Below are 25,207 nucleotides of genomic sequence, written 5' to 3'. Positions count from 1 at the left end.
AATTTAAAAGCCTTCCTACTGTAGGATTTCTGGGTGGCTTTAATATGCTGATGCTCATGGAAAACCACCCCTGCAAAAATGCATTTGAGCATGAGATCCTTTTTTCTTGGTGCATTTCATAGGACAGTAGCCTCTTGTAACTGCTGGTTTAAATGAATGGATTTCAGGGTCCTGTCTGATAACTCCTTCTTAAACCAAAAGCTCAGTAGCAACTTGTTCATTCAGCACTATAGGACTGTCAATGTAAGGAGCATCCCAACATGTAGAGAATATATCAACGTTTATTTGAGTCAAACTGACAATTTCTGGGAAGCAAAATCTCAGCAGATTGAGGGAATGGAAGTTTTGTAGCTGATTTTATACATTAGAATAAAAAGAGGAGAAATAAAGAGTATTAACAATGAAATCCATTAGTGGAAGATTAAGGAGATGGGAGAAAGCAAAGCAGGGAAATCTCTGGGATTGGGTAACCAGACAATGTAGAGGAACGCAGAGTTCTTTTACATTGGCAGGTATAGGACAGTGAACAACCAACATTTACAGCACAAATGCGGGCAACAAACAACAACGAGGAAATCTGTGGTCTTGGCTCTGGTGCCCTGCAGTGTTGAGAGGTCTGGAAAAGGACATTTCTCTGACATTTCAAAGGTATGTTCTCTTTGATGGAAAAAGACAATAGACAAGCTCATAGGAAGTCAAGACTGACCTTTGCTGAGGCAGCTACAGGCCTAGAATATGACTAGCCACCACGACCTGCTTTTAGTTAGGAATTTCGTGTTCACACCATCCTGTGTGGTTACTTTCCACCTTGGTTTGCAGAGCCTGCCATGCTGGTCTCCCCAGGCTTGTCAGGATCATAGGGTGCCCAGCGACTCTGACTTCTTCAAGCTCCTAAAGATGATTGAGAACTGAGGAGAAAATTTGCTGGTTCCAAAAGAAAAAATGCAGTAAGAAATTTGGAAGTAAACATCTACAAAATCTAACATTATGCCAAATAATCAACTGCTGTTCAGCACATCATATATCATTACATAAAAATATATTTTTCATGAACTGTGGGTGCATCATGACATATTTGTTACACTGGGATTCGGGGGCTCCATTAGAATGAGAACCTAGCAGTTTCCAAGGCTGCTGGCAACCTCAATAAGGGCCCTACCTTTAAACCATGTACATGCACCGTATGATGTCCACACAAACGCACACACACCCTGGGGCTGAAGACGTTTCAACTAAGAACCATGAGTGCAGCAGTCAGATTCAGTCACTTAACAGTGAGGGCATTGGGGTCCCCCGACCTTCCACAAGCCCACAGTGCCCAAGGAGTTGGTGGGTTTAGGTCCTTAACCATGTGCCAGATCCTTTTTGGCAATAGTCACAGAACCCTGCAGCAAGTGCAGCTCCTTCTCAGCAAATCTGCCGCCACCCTGTGAAAAGCCATTCAAGGCCCCTATTTTACAGCTGATGGCTTTGCATTCATGGCTTCTAAAAGGAGCTGTGGGCTTCAGTGGTTCTTTCCAATTCGTGGCAAAAGGTGACATTTCAAGGGGTTTGGGGGGAGGGGTATGAGAAGGACTAAAGATCTTCTAAAAAGATTCCATTTGTTTGAAAGGAGACAGGCTAGGAGAGGTACAAATCCTCAGAGCTGTGTGGACAGAGACTGGGGGACAGAAGGCAGCCCCTCACATCTGGTTCAGGTCCCTCACTCCACCTCAGGGGTAGCTGGATTGAAAGGAGGAGCTTGTGCATGAGGACAACCAAGTCATAAGCAGGATGATTCTGTATCTCTGTGCCTTTCTCTAGGGTCTGGAAAGACATCGAGACTCATAGAATAAGTCTAAACAATCAGTCCATTTCTCTACTTCTTGGAGAAAATAGAGAGAAGTTATGACTAAAAATTACCAAAACATTGACCCTTCATTCAAATCAATCTGTTTTTCAAGGTCTGTTTAACATCATCATAAGAAATACTCTTTTCTCACTTCTAATGTTTGAGTTGAACAGTGTGGCTCATTTCTGATTGTTTTCCACATTTCCAAAGTCTTCTGTGAGTGATTTAATCAACACATGAAGAATAAAGCCCCCCCAATGGGCACACAACACCACACACACACACACACAGAGGAAACTGCCTTTCCTTTGTTAATCTAACAAGAGAAACAGTTACAAACAATGAATTACAACAATGCAAAAAATTATTATAAGTACAAATAGTAAAAGAACCAATTAAATATTATTAAAATGTGCTCTCTGAAAAGAATAATGTTCCCCGGCTCCACATCTTTTGAGCTAAATGTCCCTGTCTTAGCACAATGACTCCCCAATGACATTTTTGTCCTTAAGAATTTCCCCACTTCCTCTGAAGCTCTGGCTTTTTCTCTCCCTCTTCCCCCACCTTCCTATTATTGCCATTAGAGAATGCAAAAGGACATGTGTGAGAAAATGCTTGCCAGGAGGCCAGAGAGTGTGTTTCCTTTGCACTTGGATTTCCATTTATTCCACTAAACTTTCTTACAATTAATTTTTTAAGGAGCCGAGAGAGTTCATTTCCCAAACAGCTGACAAAAACCATGTTCCATGAAAGCAAACAAAATGGCACTTGGTGACCATTTTTGCTACCATTATAAACCCTTAGAGTTTACATTCTGACTCTGCATTCTGCACTTTATTACTCTGATAGAGTCATCGGAATATGTTGATGCTCCCATGATACCCATCCAGAGCTGGGAACTGGTTTATCTTAATTGCACTTTAGCCTAAAGCATATTAAATGCAACTTGATTATAAAATGCATTTGGATTGCCATAATAAATTTCTTGGCAAGATTTCCAAACATCAAGTAAAGAAATCTATAATCTCCTAGTCTGGCCCCTTTGCTGACTTGCCAGGTAACTCTGTATAAAAGCTGCTCCGTCTCCACATCCCTCATTCTCAGCCAATAAACTGGTAATAATAGATTCACGTAGCACTCAGGAATGGCTACAAGACACTTCTTTATACTTGGACAGCATTTTGCACATGACAAGCTGGCTTTAGGTTAAATATGTCAGGATGATGCTTCAGCACAATTGTTGGGATGGATTTTGTTTTTATTTCTATTCACAAACTCATTGGCATCATCCATCAGTCTCACTCGTTACAGCTCACAGTTCAGTCCTATGTATTTGCTACCTCGGGTTCAGGTGCGTGCTGCCATGCCTTGCCCCGCATGCACTGTCTGCAGTCTCAGGGAGCTAACGCCACTGCAGGAACAGAGGGCTTGAGGAATACGCACCCACAGATGGGTCAGTTGGCTGCGACTGCTGAGCCCTGACCTCCAACAGGAGGGGGTTGCATTAAGCACTGGGTGGAAGGTTTTCTCACATGTCTGCAGGGTGACAGGCCTGCCCCACTCCAGTCCTTGCATCTAACAGAGTGCAGAGGACTTCTTCACACAGGTGTTTGAGGCAGGACCAAGAAGCCAGAGAGCAGTCATGCTCCTGTATACCGCCCACCCCCCAACTCCCACACTCCCCTGGGAGACTTCCAAGCGATAAAACAGGCACCCAAAAATGTCAGAAATGGACAACAGTTGTGATTCCGCCTCGACCTCTGTCTGCAGACCACCAGTAGAAAGAATGCTAAATAGAAAAGCGGTCGCAGACGTTTCGTTTTCTTCACTTATGAGGAGTAATGCTCACTACCACCGGGAAACAGAATCCCTTTGTTAAACCAAGGATCTCAAAGTAATGCCCATGTGTTATCTGAGGTACCATCTTGTCCGTCCTGAAGTTAGGTACAGATGTCACTCTCCCCTCAGCACTGGGGCAGAATACTGAAGAAACCTGCCTGCAGCATGTTCCCCATCAGACAGTAACAGGGTGGGACATAGAACAGTGTCTGCTGCAAAACTTCCAAGTGCGCCGGCCGTGCTAGGCTGCGAGCTCACCAGCTAAGTCACCAGTGAGTGACCTAGACGACAAACGCAGGTTTTCTCCCTAAAAAGCATCCTGAAACAATGATCAATCTAACAGAGCTAGGATTCACAACTTTTCTTTTTTAATGAAAAAGAAACCTCTCGTTGTTGGTTGGTTCGAGCGCCCTCGTGTGTCCCTGCAGCATAATGTCCTTTCAGGTCTGCCAAAGGGCTATTGCTAATGGCAGATTCAATGACACATATCACATCCTCTTCGTACCTGTTTCAGGAGCCTTGTGTGAAACTGAAGAGTTGCGGGCTGCCCTGGGACTATGAATTTGTCCTCCCTGATTTAAAGTGACATCGTAACTTATATCTGAAAAAAAAAAAGAGAGAGAGAAGCCGGTGTTTTCGGGAGTGGAGGCTAATTTCAACTTGCCTGCTCTGGTTTAAACATGTTAGGTCAGCCCATCTATTTCTTATTCCTCCTGCCCCTCCCCCACCCCGAGGGGCAGCGTCCTCAGCACATGTACTCCCTCCTCCACCGCGGTGCTCACACACCTGAAGGACCTGAGCTACTTCTGCAATAAGCAAATCTCAAGAGACCTAGCTCCCCCCTCCTCGCTTGCCCATGGGCAAGCCATTCTCTCTGGATCCCCGGCTCTTCCTGTGGAAAGACAGCATAGCATTTCTTCTCGCAGGATGAGAAACATCTGCAGTAATGCCTGGCCTAGAGTAGATAGACACCCTATAAATGTTAATTGAATCCAAGCCTGTAAACTTGATTCCAACCCACTTGCTGTATTATATTTCCAGAAAACAGACATTCTTCCTCAAATGTAACATTCATGCATTAAGAAATAGCTTGGGAATTCATGGAGCACAGGGAAAGGTCAAACATTTCCCTGCATTTCCCACAACACCTGCCCTCTTGCCAGGCACTCAGTAACCCTCCACAAACTCTGGGGAGGGGGGAGAGGGAGTTTGCCCTCCTGCTCTATTCTCTCACTCTCTTTCTTTAGCAGAGTTTAAAGCAATTTAAGGCAAGTAAAGGGACAAGGATTCACACAGATAGTTGAGACTGCACACAAAAAAACCTGGTATCTTCTTTGTATAAAATGGAAATGAAATTTTTCCCTCATCTTCCTCCTCTCCCTTCCTCCTTTTTTTGAGGTTAGGAAGGCATGACTCAATAGTCCAGCAGTGCAGTCAGGCCAGAATTCCCAAAAAAGAATGACAATGTCACTCCAACCTTGGTCTCTATATCGGACCAACATAGATAGATGGGTCTTGTGCTCTGTTAACAGCAAAAGAAATGTTTAGACACCACACTCCTGGTCTCCTCTAAGCAAAAAGGCATAGAGCTGTTCTCTGCTTAGCCTTAAGCTAGCCAAATGCAACAAAGCCTTGGAGATTTTTGGCTTAATCTTCTCATTGAACTCATATCAGCCTTGCATGGACACAGCCAGGGCATCACCCTCCCCACCCCACCCCAACTTCAGGTGTTGGTAGGTTCTCCCACTCACTTCTTTGCACTTCCTTACTCCAGGACAGTGACAAGCTCACTTCCCTTCCCACCATGCACCTGGGGACACCTCCAACTCACAGAGCAAGGTTTGGGAGGGTTCTAAAGGCCAGTCAAGTTTTTTGTTTGGTCGTTCCAGTCTGCTACCTTAACAGGATACCAGACAGTGTCTGCCTAATGGAGGTGCTAGAGAATCCTGTCAACTAAAACTCAGAAACAATAAATGAAGAAGGAATGTACATTATCTCCATTGTCATGAAACTGGGAGAAAGGTTTTTTCCAATAGAGTCCTTAGGTTAATTAAGAATTTCCATTTCATTTAAAATAACTCTCTTATTTTTCCTCGCTTCCTTTCTTACTGCTACCATAGTTGTCCAGGGTCTCATCAACACATACTGATATTACTAACTATTCCTATAACTTTCATTCTTTTCTTCCTCCAAACTATCCTAAGTAGCATCAAAAGATTTCTCCAAACAATAATCTCAACACATCATTTAACAATTTCTACTCAAGAACCCCTACTGGCCCCTGTTGCTTGCAGGATAAGATCTGAACTCTGAAATCTGATATTCAAACTCCTCGGTATTCCCTCACACCCACCCCATCCCCAGGAGAAGTTACAAAGGAACTGGGTTTCACCTTCAGAGTTCCCAAGACTCTTCTATCATTGCTATATTAAAGTTCAAGACAAAACTCAATGACTGTGGACATTCGAATATCCATGAACTCCTGGGAAGAAACCTGACATTGGGTGTTTCTGCTTAGATTCCAGCTATGTCCTTTGATGTTCTCAAATGTACTGACATTAGTTATATGCAAACCAATATAGCTGACCGCTATTTCCTCAGATGACAGCTTATCTGTTTGTCATTGGGAGACACTTTGCACACCCAGTAATGAACGTCCAGGCACATGACTGCAAGGTAAAGAAATAAGGAGGAATGATAAATTAACATCAGAGAAAACACAACGCACTTCCTGACACTTGTGGGACCATGTGTTTTCTGAGGGCACCAGAGAAAGAGAATGTGGGTGGCAGGGAGGAAGTCTCTGTCACCCCATTAAGCCAGTAGGCCAACATAGGGCAAGTCCAATGAAAGAAACCAACAGTACAGCATTTAACAGCGAAGAAAGGCGAAGGAGGCAGAGAATGCTGAGGAACAGAAGCCAAGATCCTTGGGGGGAAATGCATGCATCCATCCTCTTCTTCTTTTTCTAGAAGAGAACATTCAACTATTGTATATATCACCACACATCTGCCTAAAGCAATGAGATGAGCTGCTGAGAATTCCAGATCATGACCTTCTTTAAAAAGGAAGTATCATAGCTTTTCCCAAAATTCTTAAAAAGCAATAAATAACACCAGTTCGCATCTTTCCCTTGCTGATCTTTCCTTGAAGATCCTTGCATGAAGCCTTCCCCACATCTCTAGCCAATGTGGACCATGCCCTTCCCTTACCATGCAAGGTTTTAGCATCCTGAACCTCCAGGAGATAGGACTGAAGTTGACCATCTTCCAAACTTGACTGCAAGCACCGCGATGACAAGAACCGTTACTTTTCCTTCCTCTGTATCTCTCCTTTTTTACCCTCCCTACTCACTTCTTATGGTCTACTCACTCAGCCTAGATCATACTTGAGAAATAGCGATCAGGCATAGTTAATAAAAATTGAAATGTACTGACTGTTTCATGGAAACTGGAAATTTCTTCCTTTTTCTTAGATATTTCCTTTATTTATTTTTTTCTATCTATAAAGAGATGCTTTCCAAACGGCCCTTTTATTTGCAAGGGTGGCTACAATCACTCAGCAAGACCACTCCCCACACACATATAGAGCTGATTCTTGGTCTGTAGTTAATAGAGTTGGCACTCTTCAACCTTTGTGGGATGTTTTAGCGTTTAACCTGAAACCGCTGGCTGGCTCTGCTTCTTTGAAAGATCATCCTTCCTGTGTCTGTGTGAATCTCCAATGGCCCTTTCTCATTTGCCTCCTGAAAAGTTTAAAGGTTTTTTGGTTTTGTTTTGTTTTGTTTCATTCTGTTTGCTTAATCCCTCCACTTCACCCAGCCCTTATGGACCACCTCTCCACCCGGTAAATCCTGCCCTGGATTGTTCACCTCCTTCACAAGTTAGGGACAAGCTTCACTGTTGCCTACAGCCCACTTGTAAGAATTTAGGAGCTTCTATGCTAGGCACCACTTGTGATGCCACTGTAATTTCCTCGTTAAATTTAGAGCTTATCAGTCTTCTCTCCTACACATTCCGGGCTTTTCGTACCTGTTCTTCCCAGTCCTGCCACTCGCATCCCCAAGAAATGAACTGGTTTCCCCAGCGGGTTTAGGCTTGCACTGGCCAGCTTATTGTTTCAGCGTGACTATGAAGTTTTGGGCTTGAACACACAGTTCACTCATTTTCCAGGTATTCATGACAACTCCCTGCGGAGTGTAGTGTACATAGGTGTGCGGGCAGGGACCTATGATAACTAACAGTCCTGCAGTTTGCAGTCCTGCTAGTGACTAAAGAAATGGAGTCATGGTTCATTGTGTTACAAGAGAACCATAGTGTTAGAGGCCCAAGGAATGCTAGACCCCAACCTGGATGTCTCACAGCTTTGGAAACAAAGGCAGAGCAAGGTAAAAGGAACCAGGGTCACAGAGCTAAGCAACAGGGAAATTGGGGTCACAGCTCAGAGCTGTCCCTGTTCATCAGGGCCCTTCCACTCATGTATGTCCCTCCTTGAGGGTTCCTATATGTGAGTGAGAACTCAGGATTCTCACACACAGCCAAAATGCATCACAGACCTGTGAACATGTATATGCTGAGAAGATGCGGAGGTAACATGTATGTAGATTACAACACAGATAATGTGCTATTAAAATTAGAGTAAAACTGCTATAATGGGGTTGAATGAAAACGCAGAGAACACACTCCCCATCCTGCCCTCGCTGCCCATTCCCATCCCCCCAGCTCATTTTTTTTAAAAAGATGGATGGATTTCCAAAGCTCCTTGCTGAGATTGTCCTATGATTTTCCTTTAGTTCGAGTAATACAAAGTTATCCTTTAATTCTGTAAAAATAGCTTTTTCACACATCTATGCACACACAGTCACACACATATGAAACATTGGCAGCAGGTACTTTTAATTTGCTGGAAAATATTTCTAAGAAGTCAAACAGCTCCAGCCCAATGAGCGTGCCCTCTGATTGGCTAGCCAGACCAGTTGAGGGACCTGATTGGTCGTTGATCCTAAGGACCGATAAGAACGGCTTATAAAACCCCTGGGTGCAGCTCCTGGGCCCCCAGTTTCCAAAAGCCAGAGGTGCAAGAAGCAGCGACTGCAGCCACAGCAGCAGTGGAAGCGTCAGCAGGAGCAGCATCAGCAGCAACAAAAAATCCTCATCAAATCCTCACCTAGGCTTTCAGTGTATCCAGATCCACATCTTCCCTCAAGCCGGGAGAGGAAAAGAGGAAAGGGGGGGAGGAAAAAAAAAAACCCAACAACTTAGCGGAAACTTCTCAGAGAATGCTCCAAAACTCAGCAGTGCTTCTGGTGCTGGTGATCAGTGCTTCTGCAACCCATGAGGCGGAGCAGAATGATTCTGTGAGCTCCAGGAAATCCCGGGTGGCAGCTCAGAACTCAGGTAAGCGGCAAACCCAGGACCGGTTTCTCCCCCAAAGAGCTGTCCTCATTTGCCTCTCGCTTTTGCAACTGTGTCTGTGACGGCTGATCTTGATAATAAATGTGCTTCATGCCTGATGGCAATAAACTGCTGGTGTAATCCAATAGCCTTAGGAAGTGGAGCTCCTTTGTTTAATAGATTGCACGCAACTAACTAACGAAGAAGCTGGGCGCTGTGCTGAGGGTATTTCATTGCATAAGCCTAGCCTGATTGCCTGAAATCTGGCACGTACCCTCTTGGGGGGGGGGGGGGGGGGGGAGGGGGCGGGGAAAGGCTTGAATGTTGGCATGCTTCAAAGTGCTCTCTATACTTTCCAGAAACTGAAGCTGATCTTAAGGTGAGACATGATTTGGCTCATGCCCCTCTTTCTTCATCCGTGAGACCCTATAACTTGACTTCCCCACCCCTTCAGAGAACACACCGAAAGCTCCCCCTGCAGGCTGATTTACAGAACCACAGCCTCAAGTCTAATAAATCCAGAGCAGAGTCAGAGAAAACCCTACACATCCCACCCCCAACACTGCTCCTTCTCTTCCTCCGGGCTCTCCCTTGGGCTCCATTCAGTCGTTCATGCAGCACGAGGCCAGCGAGCCCCTAGAAAAGGGCAATTTGTGAAACGTAGCAGCTGTTTCTCCAAGGGGAAGGTCTCACTCTGCCCCAACTCCTGGAGCAGTCAATTGTGTGTGAGGTTGGCCTTGCAAGGAAAAGAGTCCTTAGGACTCCGGCATTGACACCTCTGCCTTTTGACTTTGCTCGTCCGCCTTGCTCCTCATCCATTGCTGCCCTTGCTCCCCCAACTGTCAGCAAATATGGGATCGCAGGTGTCCAAACGCTGCAGACGACTCTTCTCTCACAAGAGCAGGTCCCTGCCGAGAGAAGGGCTTTGCTTCACTTCCTTTTGTACTTAGTTGCTATAGAGATGCAGTGATTCACAATTCAAGCTTGCCTAAAACAATAGCAACCCCAATGCATATTAAAACTGCTTAAAGCAAAGTTATAATTTGAACCCGTGGAAATATATAATTAGGGAAATGACTTGTAACATCCCAGAGACTGCGGGTGGTGGGAGGGGGAGGGGGAGCCTAACCGAACCATGCTTTTGATCTCGGAGGAGAATCCTACAGTATGAAGGCCGCAGATCATTTCTTGCGGAGCTGCCTGCCAGAACACCCCCCTTCTGTAGGAGAGAATTACTTTTATGGGATCTTATCCAGCATGTAGAAAGCCTCATGCAAGTTCTTTGCGGTTTTCTTCCAGTCTTGCACAAGGGGTGCCTTGGCCTTTTTATTCCACACCTGTGTTTCTCTTTTCTTTAAAAAAAAAAAAATGGCTTTGAACACGAGAGACATTATACATACCTCTAAGCACTGTCCTGTGGTGGGGGGTTGGGGTGAAACAGGAACAGATCAGATTCCTTTCTGCCAATATGAAGGTAAGTTAAAAGCCCTAATTCGGAAGGGACTCCTAGCAAATTCTTCTCTGCCATTTAGACTAAAATGCCATCCTTATTACTCTGGAGTGCCTTTTCTGGAGCCAAATGAACTCCCTGGCCTTTCTACCTCCTCACCCTGAACCACCAGCCACTGCTCTTGGCTCCCATGCTTTCAGGCTCTAAGTGATGCCCGCTGGCTCTGCAGAGCTGCTCCCAGTTCTGTGAGTGCCCAGTCCAGCCTTCCTCTCCAGCCACCCAAACCGGGTGGCCGTGGTGAGACAAGAGCGTGTGTCTCAGAGGGAAAGCACATTCCCTCTCCCACTTGTGCCCTGGCTCTTCCAAGCCGGAGAGATCTGCCTGCCCCACCCCTTCTCGCCCCACCCGCCTCCCCCTCTGAATGGGTCTATCTCCTGGCCCCATCACAGACATCTACAATAAGTTCTCCTGACCCCATGTCCTTGAGTTTTTCCACCAGACCAACTTGGCCCCTTGGGACCATCTCACTGTCTGACTCCGAGATTGGATGGCCTTGTCTCTTTCAGCTGAAGTGGTCCGCTGCCTCAACAGTGCGCTGCAGGTTGGCTGTGGGGCTTTTGCATGCCTGGAAAACTCCACCTGTGACACAGATGGGATGTATGACATCTGTAAATCCTTCTTGTACAGCGCTGCTAAATTTGACACTCAGGTAATAAGACCTTGACCTTTACTCCCACTGGTTGCTGGTCTTTAACAGTATGTTAGACTATTGTTCTTAGGAACCAGTCTTATAGGGAACCAGCCCTCCTTCTTAGCCTCCCCACTCCAAATCCTCATCTCCAGTGTGTGCACACACACACACACACACACACTTTAGGCCTGGATATAGGTTGTGTATAAGAGCCCCACCCACCCACCCTAACACCCAATTGTAACATGTTGATGGAGGCTGTCTGACAAGGGAGGGGTGATGAGCAGAAAACCTTTGCCTCTTCAAGAGGAAATAAAAATATTCTGACAAAGAAGTTCTCCTCACTGGTATGACCTAGCATACCAGCTTATGGTTTGAGTTATCAAAGTCTCAATCCCGAGAATACAAAGACATATCATGGCTATTTATAAGCTGCAGGTTGGTTGATTATGGTTTCTTTCTTTTTTTGTCTCTTCTGTCTCATTTCATTGCTATGGAGCTCCACTCTCAAGGTAGTCTTGGGGAGTAGGGACAGTTTTATCCTGGCCGTGCATACAGTTTTCTCATTGCAAGGACACGCAGATGGTCATAGTACAGTGCCAAGAGCCCCCTTAAGTTCCACACATTGTATGCCCTGTCCTCTGTTGTCAGCTTGAGCTAGAGCTTTTCCTCCTACCCCTTTCCTTGGCAGGGAAAAGCATTTGTCAAAGAGAGCTTGAAATGCATCGCCAATGGAGTCACCGCCAAGGTCTTCCTTGCCATCCGGAGGTGCTCCATTTTCCAGAGGATGATTGCCGAGGTGCAGGAGGAGTGCTACACCAAGCTGAATGTGTGCAGCATCGCCAAGCGGAACCCCGAGGCCATCACGGAAGTCGTCCAGCTGCCCAATCACTTCTCCAACAGGTATGAAATGAGTCCACTTTTTTGCAGTGAGGGTGGAGGAGGGAGTGGCTGGCTGGCAGAGCCAGACACAGGAGGGGGGTTCAATTGCCACAGTCATGCTCTTATTTTAGCTTGCAGCCTTCCCAGCTTTTGCAGGAAAAATGTGTTTGTGATTGGTTGTGACAGCTCAAGCAGGCTGGGTTTATTTTTTTCTCTGTTATAGGAAAAGTCTTCCCATGCAGCTAATAGAAAGCTTCATCTGCAGCATCCCTGAGTACATTTTCATGATCAGTTTCTTGCCATAAGCCTGAAGGGAATTATGAAGTTTATGAAAACAAGCTTTTGAGACATCAAATTTGGCTGAATGACTGTGCACAGTACAATTGGCCATTATAAAAATCCTGGTCAAATGTCATAATGCAGTCTTTTAAAGCTGCACACATTTTGAGTCCGCCCCAAGCCCAGCCAGGTATTTCACTAGGTGGCCCAGAGCAAGCCACCCCTTTCTGGGACTGCCACTTCCTCTGTGAGAGGTGGCTGGACTGGACGATACCCATGTTCCCTTTTAGGCCACAGTTACATCCCATTCCTCTAGACTGACATTTCCTGAGATGACGTTCTGATGACTGCCCCGATCACATGCTCATCCTAGTATTCTAATGCCACCCAAAGCCACTGCACTGGTATTACCCCAGCATCATGCTTTTCTGTGCCCCTGACACACTGTCCTCACCAGCCCAAAGTAAACACCTAGCAAGGGCGACGGCTGACATCCTCATTGCATGACCTCAAAAGGCTCCCAGCAAGACCCGGGCTTCCCCATCTGTGACCAAGTTAACAGAAGTGGTGATGGGGCTAGCGTGGGGGTATAGCAGCGGCAGTGCCAGCCAGCAATCAAGTTCAGCCTACTGTGGTGCCCTTGACCCTGAATTAAAATTTGACTCCCAGTACCAAAGCACTATGATTCTTTGACTTTTCAACCAAATCCGCACTTACTCCCAAAGATCAGTCCTGTTTGTGTTACTCCAAGCACCTGGGAGCTAATGCAGACTGACCCCGATTAATTTCCTAGCCATGTTCTGCCACCCTTGTTCAGAAAGTGGCAACAACCTAGTTCTTCGGGGGCTTCCCAGTGGTTTAGGCACGTACAGAAAGGCGCGTAGAAGATGAGAAAAGTAGCTCCTCCTTAGGGAAAGGTTAAGCCCCCGACAGTAAAACTTTGTAAAATGTCTGATTTACCCTGAACTACAGGACAGTGCTCTTCAGAATCTGGTGTCAGTTTACAAACATTGTATGTTCAGTCCTTGGAAGCAACTCTGTCATGGGTACTACTGATTTCCTCAAAACAAAATCAAATCCAGCATTTATCTCAAGTGGCCTGTCTCTTTATATTGACCTTGGTCTTAAAATTCTCCTAGGAAGATTCTTATTGCATCTGGGGAGAAAAAAGAACTTTGTTAATTGCTGGAGACACCTTTCACCATAAGGAAGAGAAATATAGAATTCTTAGTCTGATGGGGGCTACGGATAAAGGATGTTGTTTGTGTAGTAGCTGGGGGGCAGGGGTATGTTAGCAGAGCCATTATTATAAGCTTAGATCATTAAGGATCTGGTGACAATTCATGATCTATAATATGGCATGAAAGCCATTTTGAGGTGGCACTAACCTCTCTGTTTTAACTGAGATGGCATCGTCCATCATGAAGGGAGAGGTCTTTTAGAAAGGATGGCTCAGATTTTGGACTGGTGATCCTGCCTATCTAAGAAGAGGCTAGTACTCATTTTAATCAGGCCATTATTACTTTCAATAAGTGTCTTCTCATCACCTTTAGAAAATGGTCACAAGGAGTCTTGTTATCTCTTTCTTTAATCTTAGGGGAATCACAAATATTAGGAAAGTGGGAAAAAGTGGCCACCCCCTGGGAAACCAGAACCTTCCATGCAACTTTTACCTTTCTCCAATTATTTCACTTCCATGAGCTAATATTATTCCTGCTGAGAACTGTAGAGATTTCCGGTTCCATTCTGGGCTTGACTTGCTCTATTTAAGCTCCTCACCCCCCTGAAACATCCTGCTTTCCCAGCCTCTGTCCCACCACAGATACACGCCAATGCACGCCAACTGGCACCAAACTGCGAAAGGAAGTAGTTACAGGTTCATTCCACTTTCCTGTGACTTATCTAGCCTGAGACTTGGGCCTGGGAGAATCCAAAAGCCTGTGACTGGACCAGGAGCCAGAACAAGGAAGTTTTCCATGAGCAAAATGTACTGAGAAGAGAAAGCATAGCTGGAGTGTCCCCTGACTGAATTTGCAAACGACACTTCCAACCAGGAGGAAAGCAGGCAAAATTGATCAGGCAGGTTGAACAGCGGGAGGCTTGGTAAGAGTTAGACCAATCCACATCCAGAGTGGGAAAACTGACAAAGCTTCCAGCTCTCTAGGGCACGCATAGGGAACAGGAAACAGAAGAATAATATTGATCAAGGGAAACAAAGGACTATTTATAAACCTCACACAGAACGTTCCTAGGCAGTATGTGTGTATTTGGGTAAGCATGGCTGAAACAGTAGCTATGGAGAATATCTGATCTTATTCTTTCACAAGAAAAAAAAGTTAGTGATGGAATTTTTAAAGTAGGAAGGAAGAAACATGCTTTTAAAAGTCCCTCTAGGCAGAGTGGCCCAAACACTTAGCCCGCCAGGTCTTTGCAGCAGACCCCACCACCCCCCGTAAAGATGAGGAAAGAAATCTTAAATAGTTCTAACTCTTCCTGCAAAGGATGGACCTAAGACAGAGCTTCACTGTTTGTTTGTTTTTTAATTGTTTGGGTTTTTGTTTATTTGTGGGTTTTTTGTTAAATTGAAAAGGAACATATGTATCAAATCACTGGAAACATAGTATGTTGCAGCTAAAGATGACCATAAAGGTTATCTAGACTAACTGCCTCAGTTTACTGATTAAAGAACAGAGGCCCAGAGAGGGAAGTGACCTGCTGAAGGTCACACAGCGAGTAAATGACAGAGTTGGGCCTAGAACTCACATGGCCTTGAGCCAAGCTATTTGATTTCTACTTCAAAAATGGCAGCCAGGCTATATCCATAATCCAAAAATAGAATACCAAGCAGAATTGAATAAATGTGCCCCAGGGTGAGCAACAATTAGATTTGTATACATTCTCTCCTCAAAGAGAAGACACAGCTTACTTGGTACAAGACAGTGCTCACTAAATATGTGACAATTGCTAAGGCAACTTTTACTGGAGACACAGTTTCTTCACTACTCTCACTTAGTGGCTTATACATAGGAAAGATCTATCTCATTGACTCACACAATCCCAGAGGTCAATGCCTTATGCCAGCTCTTAGCAGAGATGCCTGGGGTTAACCTACGGCTCACTCTGGCAAATGGAAAGGCTGACAGATTCCCCACACTTGGAGGAACTGCTAATGGAGCCATGAGTATCTTCTACTCCAGGGATCTTGCTTAGCCTGCCCTTTTTGTGTTAATAAAGCTCCATGAGAGGAGCTAAGGGTAGATTTGTGGGGAGTCACTAAGGGCAATCAGGCCAGCAAAGGCCATTGTCAAGAAACACCAAGCGTAGATGTTCCACCTGGGCTAGCAGAGAAAGCAACAGGAAAAGCAGGAACCCTCAGAGAGGTTTGACAAAGTGGGGCCAGAGCGATTCAGCTGGCCCCCAACAGGCCAGGCCAGCTACAGAACCTGTGTTTCCTTCCTGGTGTCAGACTTCTTTAGCCAGACAAGAGCTTGCCATGTTGATCTAAGGAAAGACCATCTTCTCCAGCCCATTCGGGAGGTCATCTGGTGTGAATAGTTCTTTCCCAAAGTGGAAGGTTTAACTTCTAAGTCACAAAGTCCATATTTGGGGGCAGGGAAGCAAGGGTCAGAAACTTCATTCTCTAGGATCTAATCACCCTGTGAATTGGACACAAAGGTTCAGAGGACCCATGACCTAGTGGAGCCCACAGGTAAAGAGACATCTGGGGATCTATGTGGGTATGCAGACTTCTGAAGCTGTTGGTACAAAGTAGCTCATCCTCAGTTTTTCCAAAACCATTTTTCTCCCCACTTCCCCATCCAAGTGAGATCTGCTTTGACTCATGTGCTCTATAGTTCCAAAGGGCTGGAAAATGTGTTTCTGTGCCAGAGAATCCCAATTTGAACAACAGCTGCATATAACCCCTCTGTATGGGAAGGATGGGGCCAAGACTGTGTCTGAGACTCAGACAGGACACTTCTCTTTCGATTCCCAAATTCATTCTGCTCACTCACACAAGGGTCAGTGCTTTGCTTCATTACCCACATTCCACACTATTTACTGCTCATCCTTGAAAGGGCCTCTCTTGGGGGTCAAGTTATTCTAGAAAGATGCTTGATTCTATGCTCTGAGGGGTGCCATAAAAATAAACAGGTTTCTCTTCACAGAAGATCTTATGGCCCCAGCGACCCTCAGTTTCCTCCAAGGAAAGGGTCTGTCCACAGAAACTCTGCAAATCCCTTTCATCAGGACAGTCTCTTATTAGGAGGCATGGAGCTAATGGGTTTTGACAATCGTCGCCACCTCAGAATGGAGCAAACACATCTCAACTCAAATTTGAACATACCTGAACTGTCTTCCCAAAGCACAGGATGAATCATTTATATGTTGTAAATATTAGACAGTGTAACTCTTTTTGAACCATGACATGTAGCTGCAGTGGCTGGGATGCTTGAAAATTTGCACCAAAGATGAAGGTAATTTATACCCAGCACACGATTTGGGGTAAAACTTACCAGACCTACAGATAATTTTTCTTGGGGCAATCATGACTTATGGGAGAGAATTATATTTTTAAAGCTCCATTGCCTCTGTGGCCACAAAATTAAATCAACAAATCAACAGTGAGTGGGCAATATTGCCCTATGATGCTGGCACAAGAGGAATACAAAGAACAAGGACCCAAACCCTGCTTTCAATAAGGTTAGAGTCTGATCCGGGAAACACATACATCAAATGCTGACCTATGTGATGCTAACCAAATATCTATTAAATGTCCAAAAAAAAAAAAAGGAAGAGGCCAGTTAAAGCTAGACCAGTGAGAGAAGGCTTCCTGGAATTACTGAAACACGAACCATTAATGACCACTAATCTTTCCATTTACATGTTCTCATTGCCTGGGATTTGGCCCTGTCACTACAGTATACCTTTTGAGAATTTTGATACTGAAGACAGGAGATTCTTTAAAGATAGAAGTTTGATCTGAATATGTACTCATATGCCCATATACCTGAACACACACCAAGATATAGGAAAGTTGCAAAAAGACATCAAAATAACCACAAATTTATGTATAATAACTGGTTTTTTTATTTTTATTGAATTTATTGGAGTGACATTGGTTAATAAAACTATATAGGTTTCCGGTGTACAATTTTATAACCCATCACTTGTATATTGTATTGTGTGTTCATCACCCCAAGTCCAGTCTCCTTCCATCACCATTTATCTCCCCTTTACCCTCTTCTACCTCCCTCCAGCCCCCTTCTCCTCTGATAATCACCATGCTGTTATCTGTGTCTACAAGGTTATTTTGTTTGCTTGGCTGAGTTTTTTTTTTTCCTTAATCCCTTCACCTTTGTGACAGCATGAATGGACCTAGAGAGCATGATTCTAAGTGAAATAAGCCAGTCAGAGAAAGACAAATGCCATATGATCTTACTCATATAGAACAAAATAAACTAACAAACAAAATTGAAACAGACTCATAGACAAAGAACAGACTGGCAGCTGTCGGAGGGGAGGGGGCTGCAGGGCTGGGTGAGAAAGGCAAAGGGATGTGCCATGATTATTAATGTGTGGTGAGTATTGGGCTCAGCTCATGATAGTTGACTTAAGTCCTGCTTCTACCACTCACCCAGTATGTGACCTTAGAAAGTCACTTCAGCTGTCCTGTCTATAAAATGAGATGATGAGATAGTCACTAAATGATCTCTCCACTCCCATCTAGCCCTATAATTCTGTTTCTAAAACTTTTATACATTGCCGACAGCCTACTATCCAAAGTCAAGTCCCTGAACCCTAAACATGAAGACATACCTGTCTTGCATTGTGTGGTGAATCCAGGAAGCACTCACATGGAGGAGATGGCACAAAGATCAGAAGCCGTCTGCTATCTATCTGGGTCCACCAAGTCTGGCCACTTAGGATAGCATCGGCTGGAGCCCCACGCAAGCCCCATCTCGCCTATTCTCATTGACTGATGTGTCCTGCCTTCTCTTCCCCACTGCAGATACTACAACAGACTCGTGCGCAGCCTCCTGGAGTGTGACGGGGACACTGTCAGCACAATCAGAGATAGCCTGATGGAGAAGATTGGGCCCAACATGGCCAGCCTCTTTCAAATCCTGCAGACGGATCACTGTGCCCAAACACAACCACGAGCTGACTTCAACAGGAGGCGTACCAGTGAGCCCCAGAAGCTGAAAGTCCTCCTCAGGAACCTCCGAGGTGAGGCGGCCTCTCCCTCCCAAACCAAACGCACCTCTCACGAGAGTGCATAACCTGGGAGAGGTGTGCACAACCTCACCAAACTAGCATCATTGAAGGGTGTTCACACACCAACTTTGAGTGTACTGTGCCTGCTTTGATTTTTTTTAATGTAGTTCCTATTTTCTAGCCCCCTTAAAGAAAATTGCATGAAACTAGGCTTCTGTCACCAGTATCCCAACATTCCACCACGGCAGCATTCCCACAAACAGAATTCTGTGTGATTTCTCTGCCTCTCCTCAGGAGGAAAGACCCTCTTTTACTTCTTTCCTCTACCATGTTTTTCCCCAGCTCCCCTCAAAATTACTCTCAAACACACAATATTCATGTAATTCCCCAGTCATTGTAATTTCAAGATATGGAGCCCTTTAGAGTGGTTGCCCCAGTAGAGTTAGCTGATAAGAAGCAACTTAATTTAAATGCATGTCTTAAATGCTCATAAAGATGTTAAATGGAATTCGTGTTATGAATCTGTGCTGGCCATGGACGAATATGAATGTCATGTTTGAATTCTTGATCTCTCATGAGCTAGTGTCTTAATGGTCTTGATCCTCCAATGTCTAATTTCCTTTCCGACACATTTACCAAATTGCTCAAGCCTGGCCCTCCCCCCAGGCTTTGAGCCTGCCTCTTCTTGCATCTAATGAAAAACAAAAAGCTAACATCTTTATGTACTGTAACTGCTCAGAGCTTTAAAAGTATCTTTAACAATTGTCTTAAAACCAGAGAATCTTAAGGTCTAACTGTGGAATATAAATAGCTGAAAACTAATGTACTGTACATAAATTTCCAGAGGACTCTGCTTAAACAAAGCAGTATATAATAACTTTATTGCATATAGATTTAGTTTTGTAACTTAGCTTTATTTTTCTTTTCCTGGGAATGAAATAACTATCTCACTTCCAGATATCCACATAATAAATGCTCCTTGTGGCCTTTTTTATAACTAAGGGGGTAGAAGTAGTTTTAGTCAACATCAAAACTTAAGATGAGATAGGAAAAACCCACAGGTTTATCTGAAGGACCCCAGGTAAGATGTCAATCTCCCAGCCCACCTCAACCCAGAGGCTACTCTTGACTTAGACCTATCCTGAAACAGCTCTGTCACATCCAACTGGGAATGACAGGGACCAAAAAGAGCATCCCTTTGGCTTAGACCACTAAGAGTGCAATAAGGCCTACTATACCTTGGGACGTGGCAGTTCTTGACTCACCACCTTTCATCAGTGCCTGGTTCTCTGGCAAACTGATGATTGGGTGGGAGACTTTCCATGAAATCAAACAGGAATGAGTCAAGGAGCCTTTGGGTCTTTAGTTTGGGGGACTTGGGGTTGAGGGGGTAAAAATAACCCTGGGCTGTCCAGCCTTAATAGAATCCTCTTACATTTTTCTCCTGTAGCACGCTGCCTGCCAAAGTAGTCCTGGCAGCTGGGCCATCTCTGTAGGGTTACAAAAGGAAAAGAGGAACAAAGAGACAAAGAGGAAGGAAGGAAGGAAGGAAGGAAGGAAGGAAGGAAGGAAGGAAGGAAGGAAGGAAGGAAGGAAAGGAGGGAGGGAAGGAGGAAGAGAGGAGGGAGGGCAGAAGGAAGGAAGGAAGGAAGGAAGAAGGGAGGGAGGAAGGAAGGAGAGAGGAAGGAAAAAGGAAGGAAGGAAGGAAGGGGGAAAAAATGAGCTGGTGGTTGGATCATTTCTGCTGTGATGTTTACAAGATGGCGACCACCAAAGCCAAGTGATTAACCTATCTATGAACAACAGTAGTTTCTCAGGGTCACTGTCCTTGAACCCAACAGTCCATTATGAGTGTCACTGCCCACCAAGGTCAATGTCGACAGAGGAGGAGGGAGCAGGGGTAGGACTGTAGGGGCCACTCCAAACTCGCTTAGGTAGAAACTATTGGTGCTTGACTCTCACTAGGCTAAACTCAAGATTTGATCAAATCAAGTGATAGGGATCCTGGTGGGAGGAGGGAGGGCACATATCCAGAAAAATGAAAAGCAATACAACTTTACCATAAAGCCTTTAAAACCAGTACCGTGCTGCTCAAGGACCAAGAGCGACTGCAGCAGACCCAGCAGCAGCAGCACAAGCATTGCTGCCTTTGTCCCCACACAGCCTCTAAGCGTGCTGACATCAGATTGTTAAGAGCATTTTTATACTCAGAACTGCCCTATCCCCAGGTCCCCAAACATATGGACACTGCCTTAGCCTCTTGGAAATCAGGTAGACCGTACTCTAAGTTGACTCTCCCCCTCACTCCTTTCCTCCCCCATCCCCCAGCCCCAGGCAAGGCTGACTCCTCCCAACCAGAAAAGCTCTTCAAGTGTGTGTGCTGTGTCCATTTCGCAAACTCACGAAACCAGGACCCCAATGAGACAAGTAGTACATGAGTATTTCTAGCAAAATTCTCTCTTACTTCAGTCCCGAAGATTCTCTTTTTTTGCTGTGACCTCTTCACACCGTGGTAATCCCCCTTTTCTCCCCACAGTGATATTTATATATGTATCTCTAATACATATATCTACACATCCAGAAAGAAGCAGTTCTCACAATGTTGCTAGTTTTTTGCTTCTCTTTCCCCATCCCACCCCCTCGACTGCCCCGAAACCTCCCAAGCTTCATCTTGTGGTCCCTGCACAGAGTGATTCGGGCTGACCTAGACCAGTTTGCATGATTCTTCTCTCGTGATTTGGTTGCACTTTAGACATTTTTGTGCCATTATATTTGCATTATGTATTTATAATTTAAATGATATTTAGGTTTTTGGCTGAGTACTGGAATAAACAGTGAGCATATCTGGTATATGTCATTATTTATTGTTAAATTACATTTTTAAGCTCCATGTGCATATAAAGGTTATGAACATATCATGGTAATGACAGATGCAAGTTATTTTATTTGCTTATTTTTATAATTAAAGATGCCATAGCATAATATGAAACCTTTGGTGAATTCCTTCTGAGATAAAAATAATAATAAAGTGTTGCGTTTTATTGTTTTTCCCCCAATGTCTTTCATTGTTATTCTTTAAAAACTCCTTTAATGAGACTTTCTGAACATGAACTTAACAGCTAATTTGTTTCTTAGAAGTCACTCATTGACCTTAATCTAAAGCATCAATATGTAAATGAACATTGTTCAAAATCAATGTTTTCCCAATTTCCTTAAAATCATTTAGTGGCTCCCATTACCTTCAGAGTAAAATTGCAACCCATATTCTTCCTGCTCTCAGAAAAAGCTGTATGGTCTACACTCTGCTCAGCTCCCCACCTCAGGATTTGCCTTTCCTCCCAGTTAATGAACTCTACCCTCCAGCTATTGGTTCTGGAAAGGATTCTCTCCCTCTCCTTCCATACCTACATGGAGGCTGCTCTCACTCTCCAGAGGACCTTGGCCTTCGCCCTTCACCAGACTGGAAGCACCTTTGCTTGTTCACCAGTGCATTCTTTGCATTGAAACAGCACCCAGTATGCAGCATATCCTGAATACTTAAAAGGAATTATTCAGAAAGAGTTGAAAGAGGGGACAATGGAGTCAGTGTGACAAGTGATGCAGATAGCTAGCTCAGTGATGACAAGGGTCCAGCTCCGGGGTCAGACTTCTGGGATTTGAATTCTGGCTCTGCCACTGTTTACTAATGATGTCATATATACTTAATCTCAAAATACATAAGTTCAGTTTCTCCCTCTGTAAAATGAGGATGGTAATAACCTTCCAGAATGCTATTAGAAGGAGATAAAATAAGTAAAGTGCTTACAACATGTCCAATAAGCTATAATGCTCAGTAAGTGTTGGCTGTTATCATCATAAGTACAGGAGATGAGAACAAAAGGAGGGGAATGGAGAAAGGCTCATGGATGAATGACATTTTGTTGGGTCTTGAAGGACAGTCACAAGTTCAGTCTCAGCAAATGGGGGGAGGGGAATTTGCTGGTATTGTTTTTTCAGGTAGTTAATTTTTTTAATGAGTGGATTTATTAGCAGATTGATTAGTGGATCATAATTGGATGGATGGATTTCCCCTTATTTTAAATTCGCCTGGGGACATTTTTCTCAATATCATTCATTTCTAGCTCCAAACTGCATTTTCCCAAGTTCAGGTGTGCACAGGACAGTTAACAAACACTACAAGAGATGTCACTCCAAGGCCAAAAATGTGTTGCACTTGCTTTTGTCTGACCTGGCCAAGGAAAGAGACTACATTTATTTCATTAAGATCCTTCATCCTCAATCTTAATCTTTGTCACTTTATACAGAGAGGCTATATATTACACTATAGTATAATGTTTCAAAATGTTGCCATTGGGTTTCCATGAACTGAATTCCAATCCTCATTTCTCCAATATCTTGGCAGCCTTGGGCCAAGTGTCTGATATCTTCACACATTAGAGTTTTTTTTTTTTTTACTTATGAAAATATCTCTAGGAAGCAGAGATAAATAATAGGCCCTACATCCTAAAGGGGTCATGAGCATTAAGCAAATTCCATGTAAAGTATTTGAAACAGTGTCTAGCATGTAGCAAGTGCCCCCAAATAGTACTTATTGAGCACTCAGAAAATGCAATGATTACCATTTACATAAATACTGTCACCATCATTTAGATTCTCCTCCCACCCCTGGCGTGGGTCTTGAAGTGCCATTTTGGATGAAGTTTAATGTTTAGTAAATCACTAAACATTACTTTCTAATCAAGATTTTATAAACTGGAATGCTAAAATATTGCCACTGATCAAAAGATGGCAAATTATGATGTAGGAACACCTATATCCCAACAACACCAAGCTTAGGAAATGAAAGAACTGGCACCATCTCTGTGTGCGCCTCCCAGAACCCTTCACATGTTAACAGTCCACAGCTGGACCATTTGGAAAAGCTATGGCTTAAAAGGATACAGTTTCTAAAATTATTACAACATACATTAAAATATTTTTTAATTTCTATCAGCCATTCAAAAATTTCTATCCATTTTTCAAAAAAAATCATGGAATGGTCTGTGAATCTGTGATATAAGGTCAGGTCCCATGGAGCCTACAAAAATGCCACAGCAACATAGCCCCTGAATCAGTGCTTCTCGGATTTACCAAGGATACAAGTCACCCAAGCACCTCGTTGAAATGATTCGGTGTCTCTGGGTAAGGTCCCAGAGTCTGCATTCCTAACATGTTCCCAGGTGATGCTGGTGCTGATGCTGCTGCTCCACGGAGGATGTGTTGAGTAGCATGGTCACAGCTGTTTCAACATAACTGAACCAGTTGCTCACTGCTCAGGACCTTCACACAGCCACTGCAAGACTGTTGCTACAGTGCAAGTGCCATCATTTCACACCCTTGCTTTAGTAGCTCCCCATTGCCTAGAAGACAAAAATCAAGCATCCTGACTTCAAATTTAGGCCCCTGAAAATCTGCGCGCCCTTCTCTCCACCATGCACCTTCAATTCTGTTAATGCTAACATCTCATTTTCCCCCCCAAAGACACCATGATCATTTCTGCCTCATTAACTTCACATATTATCTTCACATATATCATTCCTTCCCAACAATATCCTTCTATGCGAGGTTGGTACAATATTCACAAATCAATAAATGTGATACCTCACATAAACAAAAATGAAAGATAAAAATCACATTATCATATCAAAGATGCAGAAAAAGCATTTGATAATATTCAACATCATTTATGATAAAAACTCTCAGCAAAGTGGGACTAGAGAGATCATACCTCAACATAATAAAGGCCATGTATGACAAACCCACTGCCATCATCATATTCGGGCAAAAACTAAAAGTATTTCCCTTAAGGTCAAGAATAAGACAGGGATATATACTTTCACCACTCTTATTCAACATAGTACTGGAAGTCCTAGCCACAACCATCAGACAAGAAGAAGAAAGAAAAGGCATCCAAATTATAAAGGAGGAAGTAAAACTGTCATTATTTGCAGATGACACCTTACTGTACATAGAAAACCCTAAAGACTCATTGAGAACCAAGATGGAGGCATAGGTAGACACACTGTGCCTCCTCGCACAACCAGAATGAACAGAAAATTGAATGGCAAGAAAGTCCCACACCAAGGAGATAAAAAGTAAACATTCATCCAGACCAGTATGAGGGGTGGAGACAGGTAGCCAGGGCAGAGAGGACTCTTGTTGCTGTGGTGGGACCAAACCTGGCGACCAAGACTGGCGGAGTGTGGGACGAACGGGGCAGGCAGTCTGACCACTAGCAGACCCTGTGTCCCTACATTCGCACACAGATAAACCGAGAGGGCCGGACTCAGAGTGGCGGAGAACAGGGCAGGCAGAGCAGCGGGTAGCACCCCGCAACCCCACATTCATGCACAAATAAACCAGGACAAACGGCAGGGAGTGAAGCAGACCGTGTAACCCAGGGCTCCAGCGCTGGGAAATAAAGCCTCAAACCTCTGATTGAAAACACCCCTGCAGGTTGGGGCGGCAGCAGGAGAAACTCCCAGCCTCACAGGAGAGGTCGTTGGAGAGACCCACAGGGGCCTAGAGTGTGCACAAGCCCACCCACTCAGGAACCAGCACCAGAGGGGCCCAATTTGATTGTGGGT

General features: G+C 44.3%; 1 protein-coding gene across 1 annotated transcript; it reads left to right on the top strand.

The window, feature by feature from the left end:
- The first annotated feature begins 8,740 nt into the window (after window positions 1-8,740).
- On the top strand, window positions 8,741-21,631 carry STC1 (stanniocalcin 1). The gene is made up of 4 exons (XM_024560895.3): window positions 8,741-9,066; window positions 11,080-11,222; window positions 11,896-12,107; window positions 18,376-21,631. The coding sequence occupies exons 1-4, from the start codon at window positions 8,949-8,951 to the stop codon at window positions 18,644-18,646; spliced, it is 744 nt and encodes a 247-aa protein (XP_024416663.1). The 5' UTR covers window positions 8,741-8,948; the 3' UTR covers window positions 18,647-21,631.
- The last annotated feature ends 3,576 nt before the right edge of the window (window positions 21,632-25,207 follow it).

The sequence above is a fragment of the Desmodus rotundus genome, chromosome 9, assembly GCF_022682495.2.
Source record: "Desmodus rotundus isolate HL8 chromosome 9, HLdesRot8A.1, whole genome shotgun sequence".
NCBI classification, from domain to species: domain Eukaryota; kingdom Metazoa; phylum Chordata; class Mammalia; order Chiroptera; family Phyllostomidae; genus Desmodus; species Desmodus rotundus.
Note: the sequence above shows the minus strand (reverse complement) of the source record. Positions and strands in the feature narration are given on the sequence as shown.